This window comes from Empidonax traillii, unplaced genomic scaffold, assembly GCF_003031625.1.
Source record: "Empidonax traillii isolate 1590-97213 ecotype Southwest subspecies unplaced genomic scaffold, ASM303162v1 scaffold25:size3598162, whole genome shotgun sequence".
NCBI lineage: Eukaryota > Metazoa > Chordata > Aves > Passeriformes > Tyrannidae > Empidonax > Empidonax traillii.
In genome coordinates this window covers 3,471,376-3,487,205 of record NW_020955218.1, presented here as the reverse complement: position 1 = coordinate 3,487,205, position 15,830 = coordinate 3,471,376, and the positions used below count along the sequence as shown (strand labels likewise).

Here is a 15,830-nt window from a genome sequence, read left to right as displayed (position 1 = left end):
CCCTCTTTTCTCTCTCCTCCCCTGCCGGAACAAACGCCCCAGCTCGCCCACGAAGCGCTCGCAGCTTTCGCAAGTCGGTCGGTGGGGTTTTTTATTGAAGTGACGAGAGCGTGAAGTCCCAGACGCGTCCACGCACCGTTCGCTTCTCGCCTTGGGCAGAGCAACCTCCCAACACCCCACTTCGAGGTCAGACACTCCACAGGTTCCTCGGTGCCCCCCGGCACGGGCACTGCGGCCCATCGGAGGGGACACCCGGCACCCCGGGATGGGGGGAAGGCGCTGACCGGCCCTCCACGCCCCGCGCGGAGCCCCCGAGCCGCGCTCAGCCCCCCCGGGCGCGGTACCTTGGGGGGCCGGATCTTGCAGATGCCCGTTTTCTCGGCCAGAGCACGGATGCGGCCGATGAAGCCGAGCGGGTCGCTGAACTCCTCCCAGCTGGGCTCGAACACGGGGCACTCGGGCGGCGGCACGAACTCGGCCGCATAGCGCGACCCGCCGCCCCCCGCCATGGCTGCAGGGGGAGGGGGGCGCCGGCGCCGCCGGGAGCGCAGGGCGAAGCGGGGCGGGCGGGGCTCTCAGGGTCCGGAGCAGGGGCCGAGGCGCATCCCCGGCGGGGCGGGCGGCGGCAGTGCCGCAGTGACGGTGGCGGGCGCTGTCCCGGCTCGGGCCGCTCCCCCTGCCCGAGCCCCGCTCCTCGCCTCCGGCCCGCCGGAAGTGACGAGTAGCAACACCCCTTCTCCGGAACTGCAAGGCGTGTTGCCTTCCGAGCCGAAAAGTAGTCCCTCTGCCGCTCCTCTGCTGGCTAGGCACCTCCCGCGCCCGCCGCCCCCGGGGACGCTCCTCCGGCAGGTCCCGGCGCGGACACGCCCGGACCACGGTCTCTCGGGGCACCGCGCGGGGCAGGAGAGCGCAACGGGGCGCGAGGGCGGGGTCGGCGCCACTTCCGCCGCGGAGGAATGTGCGAGGAAACCCGAGCCATTCAGTTCCGGTGCGGGGCGGCCGCGTCGCCCATTGTCTGGGCCGGACGGTAGGCCGCGCCCACAAATAGGACACGCCCCCTCGCAGGCTCCGCCTTCCCGTAGGTCCCGTCCTCTGGAGCGGGAGGGTCCGTCCGTCTGTCCGTCTGTCCGTGAACGCAGGACCCTCCTGAGCTGGGTGGGACCCACAGGGACCATCCAGCCCAGCTCCTGTCCCTGCACGGGACCATCCCCAACAACCCCACCGTGTGCCTGAGAGCGTTGTCCAAACGCTCCTTGAACTCTGGCTGCCTTGGCGCTGTGACCACTGCCCTGGGGAGCTTGTTCACTGCCCAACCGCCCTCTGGGGGAAGAACCTCCTCTTAATATCCAACCTAAACCTCCCCTGACACGACTTCAGGCCATTCCCTCGGGTCCTGTCCCTGGTCACTACAGAGAAGAGATCAGTGCCTGCCCCTCCTCTTCCCCCTCACGAGGAAGTTGTAACTGCAATGAGGTCTCCCCTCAGTCTCCTCCAAGCTGAACTTCCTCATGTTGTGCCAAGTACTCCACTGTCACCCCCCAACCCCTGCTGCTATGGATGGATACTCTACTGATCTCCCCCTATGCACCGTTTTATTTCCTAAGTCAAGTAATCACAACTTAGGGTTTGTTAAGTACCTCCTGGGGCTCATTAAGTACCTCTTTTACCCGTCCATCACAATATAGTCTTCCAAAATAAATTGTACATTGTTAGTTTTTTTTTTTTTTTTACCAGAACCCTGCCTTCAGTGTTCACCAAATGCCACGTTTCACTTTATTCTCTCTGAATATTTATTCTCTTGATTATTCAAACTTCGGTGTTGGTGTTCTATTTCAGGCTCAAAAAAAGTTAATTTCCTCACCCCCTCTTACCATGAGGCTTACAAGATATGCTTCAGACCAAATACATTTATCTGCATCACTTCCTTGCCAGTTTAAAGAGGTGTCGCCTGCATTGTACATGTGGTAAACACATCCCCACTGCAAATGGTTAATTTTGACAGAAGTTAAAGGTAAGGGCAAACTCATACTCATCTTATAAAACGTTGAGCAAATTGAGGTTATTCTGTTGTTGCAAAGTATTCTTGCATTTTGCAGGGATTCCTGGCATGGTTGCTTGGTACTTTTATGTAAGACTATATAAGCATGTGGAATGCAGATATTTTCTTGCCAGTATCCAGAAATCATATTTCTATGAACTCCTTCCATTTTTTTCTTATTTTTATTTGGTTGTGTCTCTCTCCTGACAATCTGTACCAGAACCCTTTGAGGAAATAAATCTGTTTTCTATTCCCATCAGCAGAATCAACAACCTTTCCAGTCTGAAGATAAGGACCGATTTAGCCAGGAATACCAGAGGTAAAAATCTCCATGCTCAAAAGCTTTGTTTTGAGAACCACTCTTTTGCTGATTTCCCTGTAGACTGACTCTTCAAGGTTGTTTCAGCTTTGTGTTAATATGTTTGGGTTAGTGGAGGGCTCTGGAAGGCAATGCTGGGAATTGCCCAAGTTTTCCTAACAGCAAAAAGCTAAATATCCCAAATAATCCAAGGGGGCATTTTTCTCATCATACCAGTTCTGCAAGGTATCGTTTTTGAAACAGAATTTTACGCTTTTCTCTGTTATCTGCTCCGGTTTAGGGACTGTTTGCTTCTGAAACACTGGTCCGTGCTAGGACTTGTGTACCCTCTATCAGTCTTTATTCTTCTTAGTTATCTGGAAGTATTTATCACTTTCCTGAGAGAATACTTCAGCCCTTTGTACAATGTATTCCTCTGCTCTCTGGAGAGAGCACCCAGTGTAACTAAGGGGAATCACTGAATATCCTGAGATGGAAGGGACCAACAAGGATCATCAAGTCCAAATCCCTAATAGCATAGGCTTTTTTTTTTCTACCAGCACACTTAGTGAATTAGGAGATCGTGTGTTGCATAAATGGTAAGACCACTAGTTGGTATTTCTGGGTACTCGAGAGGGATGGAGAGGCTAAAAGGCATCGAGATGATTCAAAGAATACATTAAATCCAGGCAGAATTCGAGCAGGTAACTTTTTGTGACTGCGCAACATCACGTCTCGTTCAGTCCATTTCCAAACACAAATGGGCGTTTGAGTGGTGGTTTTTGCTTCTGTGTATGAAAAGAGTCCCCCCTGCCAGGTTGGCGTGTATTTGGCCCACAGGTCTAAGGGCTGCCCTCGTAAAACCAGGGTTAACACGCGCAGGCCCCGCAGTCCCTCCCTCAGGCCCTCCCCCGTGTCCCCGCCATGGCCGCGCAGCCGCCATGGCCCCTCCGACCGCCCAGGGACTACAGCTCCCAGAGCCCCCGCCGTCCGTGTCGCGACCGCTGATTGGCGCAGATGATTGACGTCGCATGGAAAGCCGTCTGTGATTGGAGGAGGCGATGGGGGGCGTGGCGCCACGCAGTTTAAGCCGCGGCGGGCGGAGAGTGGCGGTTGTTTAGTCGTTGGGGCCGTGAGGCGGCGGCGCGACCCCCGTCCCGGGAACCCCTGTCCTAGGGCTCTCCCCGTCGCCGGCCTCCCGGAGTGCCTGAAGCTTTGCTGTCCCCCGCCCGCCTAGAGCCCGGCGCTCCGCAGGGGCGCGATGAGCGTGGCGGCGACCCCGCGCTGCTCGAGGTAATGAGTGTGGGGGAGCCGCTCCTCCCGGGGCAGCGGGGGGCCCGCAGCCCTTTCCTTCCTGCCCGGTGGCCTGGTTTGTAGTAGAGCACTCTCTGGCCCGCTCTTGTGCCTGCTGTGCTTCCTTGCTTTTACACTTTTCCGTTTTTGCTGCTCTTCCGCAATAAGGCGCTCACCTTGTGCCTGGGTTACTTCCTTCCTTCTGGTGTTACTTTTTTTTCTAAGTGTGTTAAGGCATTTCTGGCCTTGCAGCAAGTTCCTACGTGGAAAAAAAAAAATCATACTTTTGTATATTTAATGCTTTTCTCAAGTGCCGGAGATTGAGGAGCTTGGCACGTTTTCATGGATGTGCATTGGGGTTCTATCTAAGCAGCTTTAGTGAGTGGCTCCATAAAGGTCACTACTGCCTCGGTGCCATCCATCAAATCAGTTTATCATCAGCATTCTGGCACCGGCCCCAGGGTCAGATTCTGGACTGTTTTCATTAAGCAGATCTTTAGTAAAGAGGCTTCTGTTACTCATGGTATAATTTAAAAAATGAGCTTTTCAGATCGATATAAAAAACAAAAATATTGCATTCCAATGTAACTGTGAACCCTGCAGCTCTGTTTGCAAATTTGGTCCTTGTTTGAGCAGATTAAATGTTTGAATAATGTAAGTATTGTTTATAAGAAACTACATGTAATCGTATATATCCTTAATTTGATTTGAATAATGTTGACTTGCTTTACATCTAGCACTTCAATGTATGATAGAAGAACTTGGCATGTTCTACTTCACTATCGAGGAGGGACAAGCTGTGTGGATAAGGTCAAGTACACCAGAAAGGAAAGCATGTAGATTTCTAAACCTACACCTTAAATTATAGTGGCTGGTGCATCACTTATCTTGAATTATTGCCTTTATTCAGTGGTCTGTCTCTAGAAAGTGTTTCTTTCTCTGAGTATCAGATAGTGACTGTCACAGATTGTTTTCCTGCTCATTTTGGCTTCTAATTGCACAACAATGGTTTTTTTGTCCTCTGTGTTATGTCCTTCTTTCTTCTTCCTCTTTTCACATTCACCCTCCCTAAATAACCTATGAGACTTTGCTTCCATAACACTTTTTAATCCTTTTTCCTTAAGTTTGCCCCTTCTCCACAGTATAGTAAACCTGCAAGCCATTCTATATCAAAAGTTTTGGTTCTCCTTAATGCTGTGACCTCCTGTTACACCCATAGCACAGTCAAGCTAATCCGTGTTTTAAATTGAATCTGTGTAAAAATTTAAAAACCTGTTCTGCTATTTTAAAAAGTGTTTCAATTTTCATCTCTGAAGCTTACATGTCTCTGTTTCTGTCCAGGCTGCCAAATCCCCATGTCTCATCCAGATATGCTGATTGTCAATCTCCAAACCACGAGGACTTGACTCCTCTGCCTTCTATCAGTGAGCGCTTGGCCCGTCTCCATCCTTCCCGGGAGTTGCTGGAATACTACCGCAAGAAGATTGCTGACTTTGATGAGGAACAGGAGGATTTGGTAAAAAGGCTGGAGAGGTACAAAGAAACGTATGATGATCAGGTAGGGAACGAGTTTTTGAGCAATGATGGACTACATATCCTTGCACAAACTTAGTGGTTTTCCTTGGTTGAAAACTCAGCGTAGATGTCTCCAGATTTACCAATAATGTGGTGGAACTGAGCTCTGAAGAAATAAGTAGATTTTGATTGTGGGGTGTGATTGTAAAGTCTAGTTGTCCTCTCAAAGCAGACAGAAACATACCTTATTCTAAAGTTATCATAGTTTAGTTATATCTTTTCAGTGGGGTTTTTGCTTCTTTTTTTTTTGTTTGTTTATTTGTTTGTTTTTATTAAGGCCTGAATTTAGATGCTCATTCTTGATATTGTCCAGTATCTTCCCCTTTTCTCTCATAGTAAAGGAGTGCTCTTTTGCCCAAATTTAATGGGCTTTGAGTAATGGATATAATCTGTATTTACCACAGTGGAATTCATACGCAGAGCAGTAAACTACACAGCAAATAAATGAGAGTTTACAAGAAACTCCAAAACCTACAAATTCGCCTTTTAAGAGGAAGAAATCTTACAGAATATCTGTAAGATATTCAGTGTTCTGATCTGCCTTAGAGCATGTATCTGTCTAGCAGTCATCTTGATAATTGTGGATGGTCCTTTGGGAGCAGAATGATCACTTTTGAGGTGACTAAGGTGTCTTCCCAAGTACTGGCCATGCTAGAATCAGCCTGAAAGCAGCCTGGGGAAATATGTGCTGTTCAAGTTACTTTCATATGGGAAAAAGAGGGGCAGGTTCCAAAATAGTGCCTTCTTTCGTAGAGGACTGATTTTCCATAAGGTTTGTTAGTTTTCCACACCAGGTAGAACATAATTAATGTAACTTAGTAACTACCCGGATTTCTCACTGCTAAACCACACAGATACTTTAATGTGTATTCTTGAGTAATTTATTTTAAAAGTTAAGTGCTATTGCATAGGCTTTGCTCTGTTTTTGTTGATGTCACACTCCCCGTACCTGTGCTGCTGTGACTGCCAGCATGGAAGTGCAACCACTGGCAACTGGAGACCCTTGCTGAGGCCTCATTGAACTGTTGTGTAGTGACAGTGATTCTTGGAGCTCTGAACTCCCTGCTGAAACATTTTAAAATAATTTTTCCAATGCTGCCTTCAGCTGGACAAGTATTATAAGAGAATAAAATAATTCACTTGAGCTGGCTGTTGTTCAATACCAGTTATAGGCTCAGGCCACAGGCAGTTTGAAGTTCATAAGTGTCATCCAATGCTCTGTGTCATTTCAAGTACCTCGTTCTCTCCACTCAGCACAAGTTGCAATGGGAAGTCCGTCAGCTGGAAGAGGAGATTTCAAAGTTACAGAAGGCTTTGAGTGATATGCAAGTCTACCTCTTCCAGGAGAGGGAACATGTCCTTCGTCTTCACTCAGAGAACGACCGGCTGAAAATCAGGTGTGCTGTCGTAGGTGGTGTGGGCTGGGTCACAGGCAGCAGCAATTGTATAACTGTGTGCTAGTTCCAGATCTGGAGCCTTCAGAGAAGCAAGTATGGCACACTTCCTGTGGTGGGCTCTGCTGGGATGCCAAATATCTTTCCACTTATTATTCCTCCTATTCTGGTAGTAGAAGAAAGAGCAGAAGTTTAATGTAGGTTCACATTTTGATTCATGCTACCAATTTGAATGTGGAAGTTCTGATTGAAGCTGGCTCTGGTGAGTTGACCTTGGCTGGATGCCAGGTGTTCACCAAGACTCTGTATCACTCACCTCCTCCCCTGCACAGGGGAGAGAAAATGTAACAGAAGGCTCATGGGTCAAGATAAGAACACAGAGAGAACACTCACCAATTACTGTCATGGGCAAAATAGACTTGACTTGGGGAAACTATTACCAATCAAATGATCACAGGGCTGGAGCACCTCTCCTATAAAGACAGGCTGAGATAGTAAAGGCTGTTCAGCCTGCAGAAGGCTCCAGGGAACCCTTACAGCACCTTCCAGCGCTTAAAGGGCCTCCAAGAGAGCTGGAGCGGGAATTTTACAGAAGCATGTAGTGACAGGATACAGGTGATATCTTTAAGTTGAAAGAGGCCAAGTTTAGATTAGATGTTAGCAGAAAATTCTTCACTATGTGGTGAGGCACTGGAACAGGTTGCCCAGAGAAGTTGTGGATGCCCCATCCCTGGAAGTGTTCAAGGCCAGGCTGGGTGGGCCTCTGAGCGCCCCTTAAATATCCCAGAGGTGCTACCACCGTTGTGATGGGCTTGGCCTTGGCCAGTGGCAGCTCCATTTTGGAGCTGGCTGACATTGTGGCTATTGAACATGTGGGAAGAGCTTCTAGCACTTTCTTACAGAAGCCACACCTGTAGCCCCCTGCTACCAAAACCCAGATGCAGATCTTGCATCTCCCTGGCAAAAGTTATTCAGCCCTAAAAACACTTAAGCTGGAGTAGAAAATACAGACCAAAGCAAGTAGTTTTCCTTCCCTCTGAGATCATGATGGCAACCACTCATTTTTAATGCCATTTAGTTGGTGAACTGTAATATAACCCATCATACCAGACAAGCTGCCAGTGGCAAAGTTGCTCCCAACCTTCTTCAGAATATTTTTGAGTGATAGTTTTCTCTTAAAGATTTAAGAACTTAAAACATGTGTTGCTGTTCTTTGACACTTTTCAAGAGTGTGATGAAAAGTCTGACACAGGTCTTAATGTAGTTACAATCTGAAAGTTTATAACTTTATAATGAAAATGCTTTGCCGAGTGCTATTGTTGTATCAACCCATGTAGTACTGTCATATTTGAAAAGAGGCTCTCCAATCCCAGCAGAATTGGTGGTGTTCTTATTATATTGGCAATGTCACTAATGTATTCAGGAGGTTGCTATTAAAGCAATGTTCTCAATAATTGCAACAGTTTAGAAAACTTGTAAGCATTAACAAGTAATGTCTTGATGTATTTTAAAAAAAAAAAGTGCTTTCTTTGAATTCTAGGGAATTGGAGGATAGAAAAAAAATTCAGCATCTACTGACTGTAATGGGAGCAGATGAGGAAGTTACATATTTTCACAAGGAGCCTCCACATAAGGCAAGTTCCCATATTTCTGTAGAACTCTGCTTTGGATTGTAACATGAGTATCTGTGCCCCAGAGTGACCACAGACCTGCAAGTCAAAAGTTACTAAATGAGCTCAGTACAGGAGGGATCTGTAGCAACATCAGGTTTTAGTATAAATGCTGAAAGGTAAATATGGACAAGGACACTGAAAGCAGGTCCTCTTAGCATCAACCTCCTTCTGCCTTCAAAACATAGCTCTATGTCAGCCTTCTTAATGTCAGATAGGAGTCTGAAGTCATCTGGCAAATGGTCATTGAGAAGATGGAGAGAAAACCACAAGAAGAAAAACAGTGCTGAAAGCAACCAGGTGCAGTGTTTGAAGGTCAGTTATCTAGGATAGCCTCTCTTAGGGCCTCACTAAAGAAGAAAGGGTCAAGGTTGCTGCAACATTTTCTTGGGCAGAAAAGCCATCCCCTTAAGGCATCATTGTGTCACATATTTGAGAATTATGTTTAAATTGATTAAATGGCAATGCAGGTGAAGAGCAGTGTAGCTGAACCTTTATAAAGTCATGAATTATTCAGACATAGAGAGTCTGTGAGAGGAATATAGAATTTGTCTTGGAATAATGTGCAGAAAAAGACTGAAATAAGCTGCATTGTTCATGATTGCTCTGCACCACTCAAATACTTCAAAAATCTTGAAGCTTTAAAATTCCTTGGTTTATGGTAGCTCTACAATTAGTGCTATCATGTAGTACTGACCTAAAAATAAGCATTGGGATTATAACCTGTTCCCTCATGGCTTTCTTTTTTTGTTAAATGGGTTTTGGTTCAACAGTTGAGTTGTTTCAATATTCTTGACACTGACTTATTATCCCAGGCTTGTTCAGTAGCTTGAATGAAGCCTCATGTTTCTCTGTCTTGCTGAGACAAGAGGGAGTATGAAAGAAGGAAATAACATCATCTTCACCTTCCTCTTCTCCTCTCTATCCCCAAAATGCTCCTTTCCTGCTGAGGGTACTGACTTTCATCCTAATGAAGCCAGAAAAGGCAGAATTACTTTCCACTTGTTTTGGTAAAAAAAATAGAGGCAGAAATGGCAAAACTCAGCCATGATAAAGGAAACTTTTCAACATGGACATTACACTTGTGAATGTCTTCCTTGTCTTGTGATAGAAGTAAGGTAATGCTGTTCTTTTGGTTATCTCATTTTAACTTTTTAAGATTTGTTCTTGACTGCTGCTTTGGAGAAGTCAGATGTTCAGTGCAGATATCTTGTTTCTGTAGGTTACTGTTCTGCAAAGGCCAGCAGAGTCATGTGAACAAGATGATGCTTCTAACCCAGGTACCACACCAAGCTGGCTGACAGCAGCTCCCCTACTATGTCTGTCTCCAGTATACTGAAGTAATTCCTTACTGTGAATGCTTTGGTAAATCTCCATCAAGTTCCCTAAATGTCCACGTGCACATACATATACCTGCAGTGCTCTTGGCTGCCTTTCAAAATCTTTTCAAATAACCTTAGCTGGCTCTTGTGTCCATGATCTGCCCAGCTAAGGGAGAGGCTGGTGTGATCACTGGATGGCTGTTATGGAGCTATGCAGGTACCAACTGGACAGGTACCTTTGCCACAGCCATTCTGAGGTGTGAGGTTCTACCTGACTTGCTGTAGACAGTAGTGTGTATCTGTATGCCTATATACTTATTTTCTCCTTTACCTCATCTAAATTGACTGAAGTTAGCCAACAAGCTCAAAACTCATTCAAGGCTTGATGTTTGTGCAGCTATGACATCTGCCTGTTCATCATGTACATAAGAAAATGTGGCAAGTTTGCTTTCTATATATGCCAAGAAAATTTGTACGTTGCCTAAATACTGAACACTGCGGTCTGATGGACTGGGATAAAGTTATTGTGATCACCCTAAGCTGAGAAATTGTTTTCGTTCAGCTAGCCCTCCTAGAAGTCCTTGTGACTGTAGCAATGGCAAGCTTTTTCCTGTTGCTGTAGGCCCACCAGAACATATAATATGTCATGCTTAGAAAGGTACTGCAAGTAGATTGGAAAATCCTTTTCCATTTTTGTTAAATTTCTGCAGTAGGTATCGAGAGGAACACTTCAAAAGAAACTGCGCAAAGAGAAAAAACAGAAAGTCCTGAGAGATACCAGAGTGATAGTCAAACACTTCTACTACAGGTAAAAGCACTTGCTAACCAATAGATATAATTCCTGGCTTGCAGAAAACTGTGATTAAAAAAATATGCCGTCTGCTTAGATTAGATGTAGATGTGCCAATGTTATCAGTCCTTGTATCTTAGTATAGATTCACACTTCCTGTCAGTTTACTTAGCTGTTTCTTTGCAGTGAATATAGATTTAAGAACTTGGGTCTGATTCTGGAAGCTTTATGTAAGCAGATGTTCCAGTAATGCCAACTGAAATATGTTGCCCTTAAGTATAGAATATGTAATGGATGTTTTCTCCCACAATTTGATAGTGGCTATGAATTGACATTAAACCTACTGAATATCTGCAGGGTTGGGTGTTTTGTGGAAGTCTGACAAAAGCAATGTGTCTGAGACAGTATTGGGCAGCCCCAGTAATATGCACCTGTGCAATGAAATGTTCCCTTTGTTAGACTTCAATGAAAGGCAGCATGACAGAATGAAAGACAAAATGTGCAGTATCATGAATTGGGGAAGATAGCACAAGCTGTATGTAAAGTACGAGGAAGGATGGTTCAAGAAAAGCAAATTAAGGACTAACTTGTACAGCAGATATTGGTGGTGGTGGTTGTTATTATTATTAATAATATTTTTTGTTCAAGGGTGGTGGTGACTGACCTTGCTAGTTAGCTATCTAGCAACATTTATTCTGGAACAAAAGCATCATTCAAAATTGACGTAAAAATAAGCAATCTAAATACCCACCAAAGTTTTTTTCCCAATAGTTTGTTACATAAAGGCCAGATGCCTATTTTTCAATTACTTGCTTCAGTGTATCTCACTGACTATATGCCCTAGATCAGGATTCTCTGCATCCCTCTCCTTCATTCATTATCTCGTTTACATTCAGTAATTAATTCTGTTTGAGTAATTTCTTTTGTTCAATGTATGTGGACTTGCTGCCTTCCTAGAATTTAGGTATTTTTATATCACCATTTTATTGGAAGATGGTAGCAGAGGGATGGAAGTGTCTCTGCATATTCCACAGGATTTGTCACATGTAATTTAATCATGTGCAATTTAAATCTTTCCAGTATCTTCAATCTGTTGTTGTTGTTTATGGTATACCTCTCTTGCCTATTTTTTAAAATGATTTTTTAAAAAATGTTTTAGTTGTTTGAAGTCCTTAGCACTAAAACAAAAAGAAAAGCTTGAGAAACTAGAACTGCCAAAGGTGTTATAGGGTAGAGTCTTAGATTTGAAGCTTGAAATCTAAGAGACTTGCAAGAGCAGGAGCAGAACTGGTGCGAGATCTCGTTCAGCAATGTCTGCCTCTGCTTATCCAGGTCCAGGCCTTGCAAGCTCAGATAGAAGAACAGACACGATTATCCAAAGAACAGATCGAGGCACTACTAGAGGACAGGCGAATTCACGTGGAGGAAGCTGAGGTCCAGCATCAGAGGGACCAGGAGAAGATCAAAGCTGTAACAGATAAGTGAGTGTGAGAGAATGACCACAATGTAGTCATGAGAAGAGATGGAACAATAGCAATGTTATGACTTTGAGTGTGTTGCTTCCTGCAGCAGGTAGAAAAGCTAATTATGCAGCCATCTGGTAGTATGCATGGAAGATGATGAGTGGAGTCATCTACGTATTTAAAATCCTATTTCACACAGGAAGAATAGCACTTCTTTCATTAGATGATAAGAGCTAAGATCAGTAGGAGAGCACCTATCTTTTTCTTCCATGCCGCTTCCAACTTGCAGTGATGACTGAGGAAATTAAGGTAGGAACTAGGAAAGAAGTTAATTAACTCCACTGAGATCCCTTTTTGCAGGCTCCAAAAGACCCAAAATCTCTTATATGAGAGTACTCGTGACTATCTCCAGCTCAAGTTTGATGCCAGAGCCAATGAGAAAGCATGGATGGCAGAGAAGGACTGTCTCTTGAGGCAACTTGGCAGAAATCTGGATCAACTTGTGTTCAGCACTGAGTCAGGACAAAAGAAGCATAAAGGTACCAAGAAGATGCTTCGAGCAGATGATGGAGCTTCAAAACTCCAAAGCAAAGAAATAAAGGTAATTTTTTTTGTCCTGGCCAGAGGCTCTAACAGTTTTTGAGTAGAAAATTGCCAGCATCTGGGCTTTCGCTCAATGAGCGGTAGCTAGCAGCTGTTTCAAAGCTGTACTGGCTTGCTGTAAGTTACACTGATTTTGGCACTAATCTAACCCAAAACTTCTCCTGCTTCAAAATCACCATTGCTTGCAAATTTCAGATAAAATGTGTAGTTAGGATTTATTGTTGTGTGTCACTGGCAGTTTCTTTCATGCCCAGAACAAATCCTTAGCTCTCTAAGTCATTTGATATGTGGGGCCAACAGTTTTCAACCTTCTGGTTGCACATGGCTTTCTGTTAGTGCAAGTGCTCTGAGCTAATAAGACTTAAAATGCTGTGTCTGGATCTTCCTTGCTGCTGTCAGGGGAGAAGGAGTCCTTTCAGCTGATGTACTCCAGCTATTTTACAGTAGTCAGGATTTTTCTTCCACTTCTGCTATACTTCCAGTGAGAAGCTGGGAGATCTGAAGTGGGTAAACAGGCAATAAGGAAGTGGAAAGTAAACAGGCAATAGGGAATATTTTTCAACTACCACTGAATGCAGATGCTTCTGAAATGCAGTACTGGGAAACAGCTGTGAAGAGGGGAGTTGAATATTTTTATAGGGAAGAGGAGTTCTTTAACTGATGAGAAGCAGTCATACACAATTTAACTTAACTAAAAGGTTTTGGTAATGGAAGTAATGGTAGAATATTGTCCACTACTCCTTATTTCATTAGCTGCAGCTCCAGTTGTTAATTTTTATTTGCCTACCGTATTGGCAATTTTATCACACTTGCTTTTCCAGAGCAGGGGAGATTTTTGTAAGCACGGTCTTTTGAGTTGATTCTTTCTGTTTCTCCTATGTCCTAGTCACTGCAGGAAAAGCTAATGCAGGAACAACACCTATCACACATGTACAGAGAGCAGTGTGTCGCCCTGGAAGGCGAGCTGGCTAAGATTCGTGAGGAGAGAGATGCTGGCAAAGAACTCTTTAAGGTAATTAGTCTCCAATCATCTGCTAGCTATGTGATGATCTTCAGCCTTTATTTTGTATACCCTATTGAGTTTTCATCTCCATAGGAACGCTCAGAAAAGATGGGGAAGCGCCTGAAGCTGATGACTCAGCGATGTGAGGCCCTGGAACAACGTCGTAATATGGAAGTAGAAGGCTTCAAGAATGACATTAAACAGCTTCAGCAGAAACTGAAAGATGTAGAGAGGCAGATTTACAAGGTAGCAGTTAAGTATTTCAGAGGCAGACTATTATGGGCTTACCCTATAGAGCTGTATGCTCGGTATTTAAATGCACTATTTCCCTAGAGTTTAGGAAATAATTTCTTTCCTAAGTGCACCTTTAGATACCAGTGTTTGACAAAACTTGCCTCTTATGTATTTCACAAAGTAAAAAACATGTATTTGTTAGTCAGTCAGGCATTGAGCTTGCCAGGAAGTGTCCTGACTATCCATTAGCTGAGTGCTTTTGTTTCCACTCTGAAAGTTCTTACGTGGAAGCTGTAGCTCCCTTTGCTGTCTCAAAATTGCAAGGCAGTAAAGTAGTTTGATTCAGAAGTTTATCCTGAAAAGGAAATGATTTGTTTTCCTTCTGGGAGCCATAGCATTTGGTTTGGATCCAGTAAGATGTAGATCGCTGACTGAAGTATTGTGAATATTCGATTTGTTACTTTGTTAATATGTCATCTATAACTCTGCAAAAATCACTGCAGAAGCTATGGCTGGCAGTTGACTCTGTGTACTCTGTAGTAGCTTCCAGATGTGTAGGTGAACATCAGAACAGTTTAGAAGGGAAGCCACAGTCTTGATGTTGCTGGGAGTTTAGGAGAGGTATTTATCTAACATATGTTTGAGAGGATGATCCAGTCACAGTGTAGACTCCCTTTGTTCCTGTGCTTTTGGTGCACAGTTCAGCTCACTTGGACTAATGCATTTATTTTAACTAAAGGCCTTGTTTTTTTGTTTTTGTTGAGCTGTGGGTTTTTAAACTTTATTCTGTAAGGGCTAAACAGCATATGCAAAAGGGGGGAAACTGTCTGTGATACCTTTGCTATGGACCTGTATGTTTTATATCTGTGTGTGTGCTTTTAATTGTATTCTCAATTTCGTTACATTGTTAACCACAAGAGGGCAGGGGAACAAAATACTTGCTAGAGTTCTCCAGATTGATTGTTAAATCCTTCTCATCACTTGAGGTCTGATGGCTACATTTCTTGATTTGCATATTAAAATCTTTGATCAAGAACTACATGATGACAATAAGAAAACCAGACAGGTCAAGAAAATAAAGGGGTTTGAGAGTAGTTTCCCAGCCTGTGCCCTTGAAAGTGACTGGGCTGGCATGCCATCCAGTTCCAGGGTGACAGGAAATGTCAGCCCTGGCCAGCTTGCCATCAGGAATTCTGATTATCCAACAGCCTTTGTTCAGCTCAGTACAGGCCATATGTCTCTGCCTGAAACAAGGCGTTGTATTTGAACTGCTCTTGAACCGTGTGCAGTTCAGGAGGCAGCAGGTCTGGCACAGTAGTTAGCCCACCTCCAGTTTTAGTAGGAAAAGAGGATAAAATGTCATCATATCAGGTGAGGTACTTAGAACTAGATACAAGTTAGTTGATAAATAATTTAACTTGCCTCTTTTTGTGGGTCTCTAAATAGTACAGGAATTGGAAAGGAGTCAACAGGCTATGGGTAGACTTGATTACATTCTATCCAGAATTCTTCTTTGCCAGTAATATAGCACTATAATGTTATGAAAGGTTTGCTCTTTATTTTTGGTTCTGGAGCACCTTTCTGTTGTTGATGTGCATTATCAAAGTGCCATTAACTTGCACATCTCTTTAGGTAGCTGCAGAGTGTCTCCTTTAGAATTCTTTCCCTCATGCACTCATCATAATACTCTCTAAATTATATTCTGTACAGTTTGGTTTATATTAATCTGTTTTTCTTTCCCTCTTTAGGTGACTCTGAATATGGGACCAGGCCAGGATATTGCAGTTTTACGCGAGGTCCGCCAAGGAAACAGACTAACACGTAAAATTCAAGGAGAGCTAAAAGACTTAAAAGCAAAAATCTACTGTTTAGAGAATGAGCTACGGATCTGCTGAGGCTGAACTGTTAGCTGACATCCTAGTTTTATCAATGAGACACTGCTAAGTGGAATGCAAGAGCAGCTCCTGCTTGTCTGTTTCCTGGCATCCATCAACAGAAGGTTTGAGGAAATCTGCAGTTTATGTCATAACAGCATACATGAGTCGTTCCCAGAGTGCCAGATTATAAGGCTGTTTCAGCTGAGACATGGCACCTGATAAGACTGACATAGAGAGTACATGATGACTGATACATCAGGAGTGTGTGTA

At 44.2% G+C, this 15,830-nt stretch overlaps 2 protein-coding genes across 3 annotated transcripts in view; one reads left to right on the top strand and one right to left on the bottom strand.

Annotated features, from left to right (window-relative positions):
- The window catches only part of KDM5A (lysine demethylase 5A), a 54,884-nt gene extending 54,341 nt beyond the window's left edge, over positions 1-543 (bottom strand). The window contains exon 1 of the mRNA XM_027906145.1: positions 345-543. Within this exon, the coding sequence (XP_027761946.1) occupies positions 345-509 (165 nt within the window). The 5' untranslated portion in view covers positions 510-543. The remainder of the gene's footprint in view (positions 1-344) is intronic.
- Positions 544-3,517: 2,974 nt separating this feature from the next.
- On the top strand, positions 3,518-15,818 carry CCDC77 (coiled-coil domain containing 77). Of its 2 annotated transcripts, none has more exons than XM_027906132.1 (11): positions 3,518-3,629; positions 4,971-5,187; positions 6,459-6,601; positions 8,139-8,232; positions 9,491-9,548; positions 10,304-10,398; positions 11,713-11,861; positions 12,204-12,444; positions 13,333-13,458; positions 13,543-13,695; positions 15,432-15,818. In XM_027906132.1, exons 1-11 carry the CDS (start codon positions 3,598-3,600, stop codon positions 15,576-15,578), a joined length of 1,455 nt encoding a protein of 484 aa, XP_027761933.1. In that variant the 5' UTR covers positions 3,518-3,597; the 3' UTR covers positions 15,579-15,818. The 2 variants fall into 2 exon arrangements, with proteins under 2 accessions (XP_027761933.1, XP_027761924.1); XM_027906123.1 differs by having other exon boundaries at positions 13,543-13,701.
- Positions 15,819-15,830: the final 12 nt, after the last annotated feature.

Coding starts and splice junctions, on each gene's coding strand:
- CCDC77 (XM_027906123.1), top strand. CDS start 3,598: ATGAGCGTGGCGGCGACCCCGCGCTGCTCGAG. Junction 9,549..10,303: donor AGATGATGCTTCTAACCCAG/GTACCACACCAA, acceptor TTTCTGCAGTAG/GTATCGAGAGGAACACTTCA. Junction 10,399..11,712: donor GTCAAACACTTCTACTACAG/GTAAAAGCACTT, acceptor CTGCTTATCCAG/GTCCAGGCCTTGCAAGCTCA.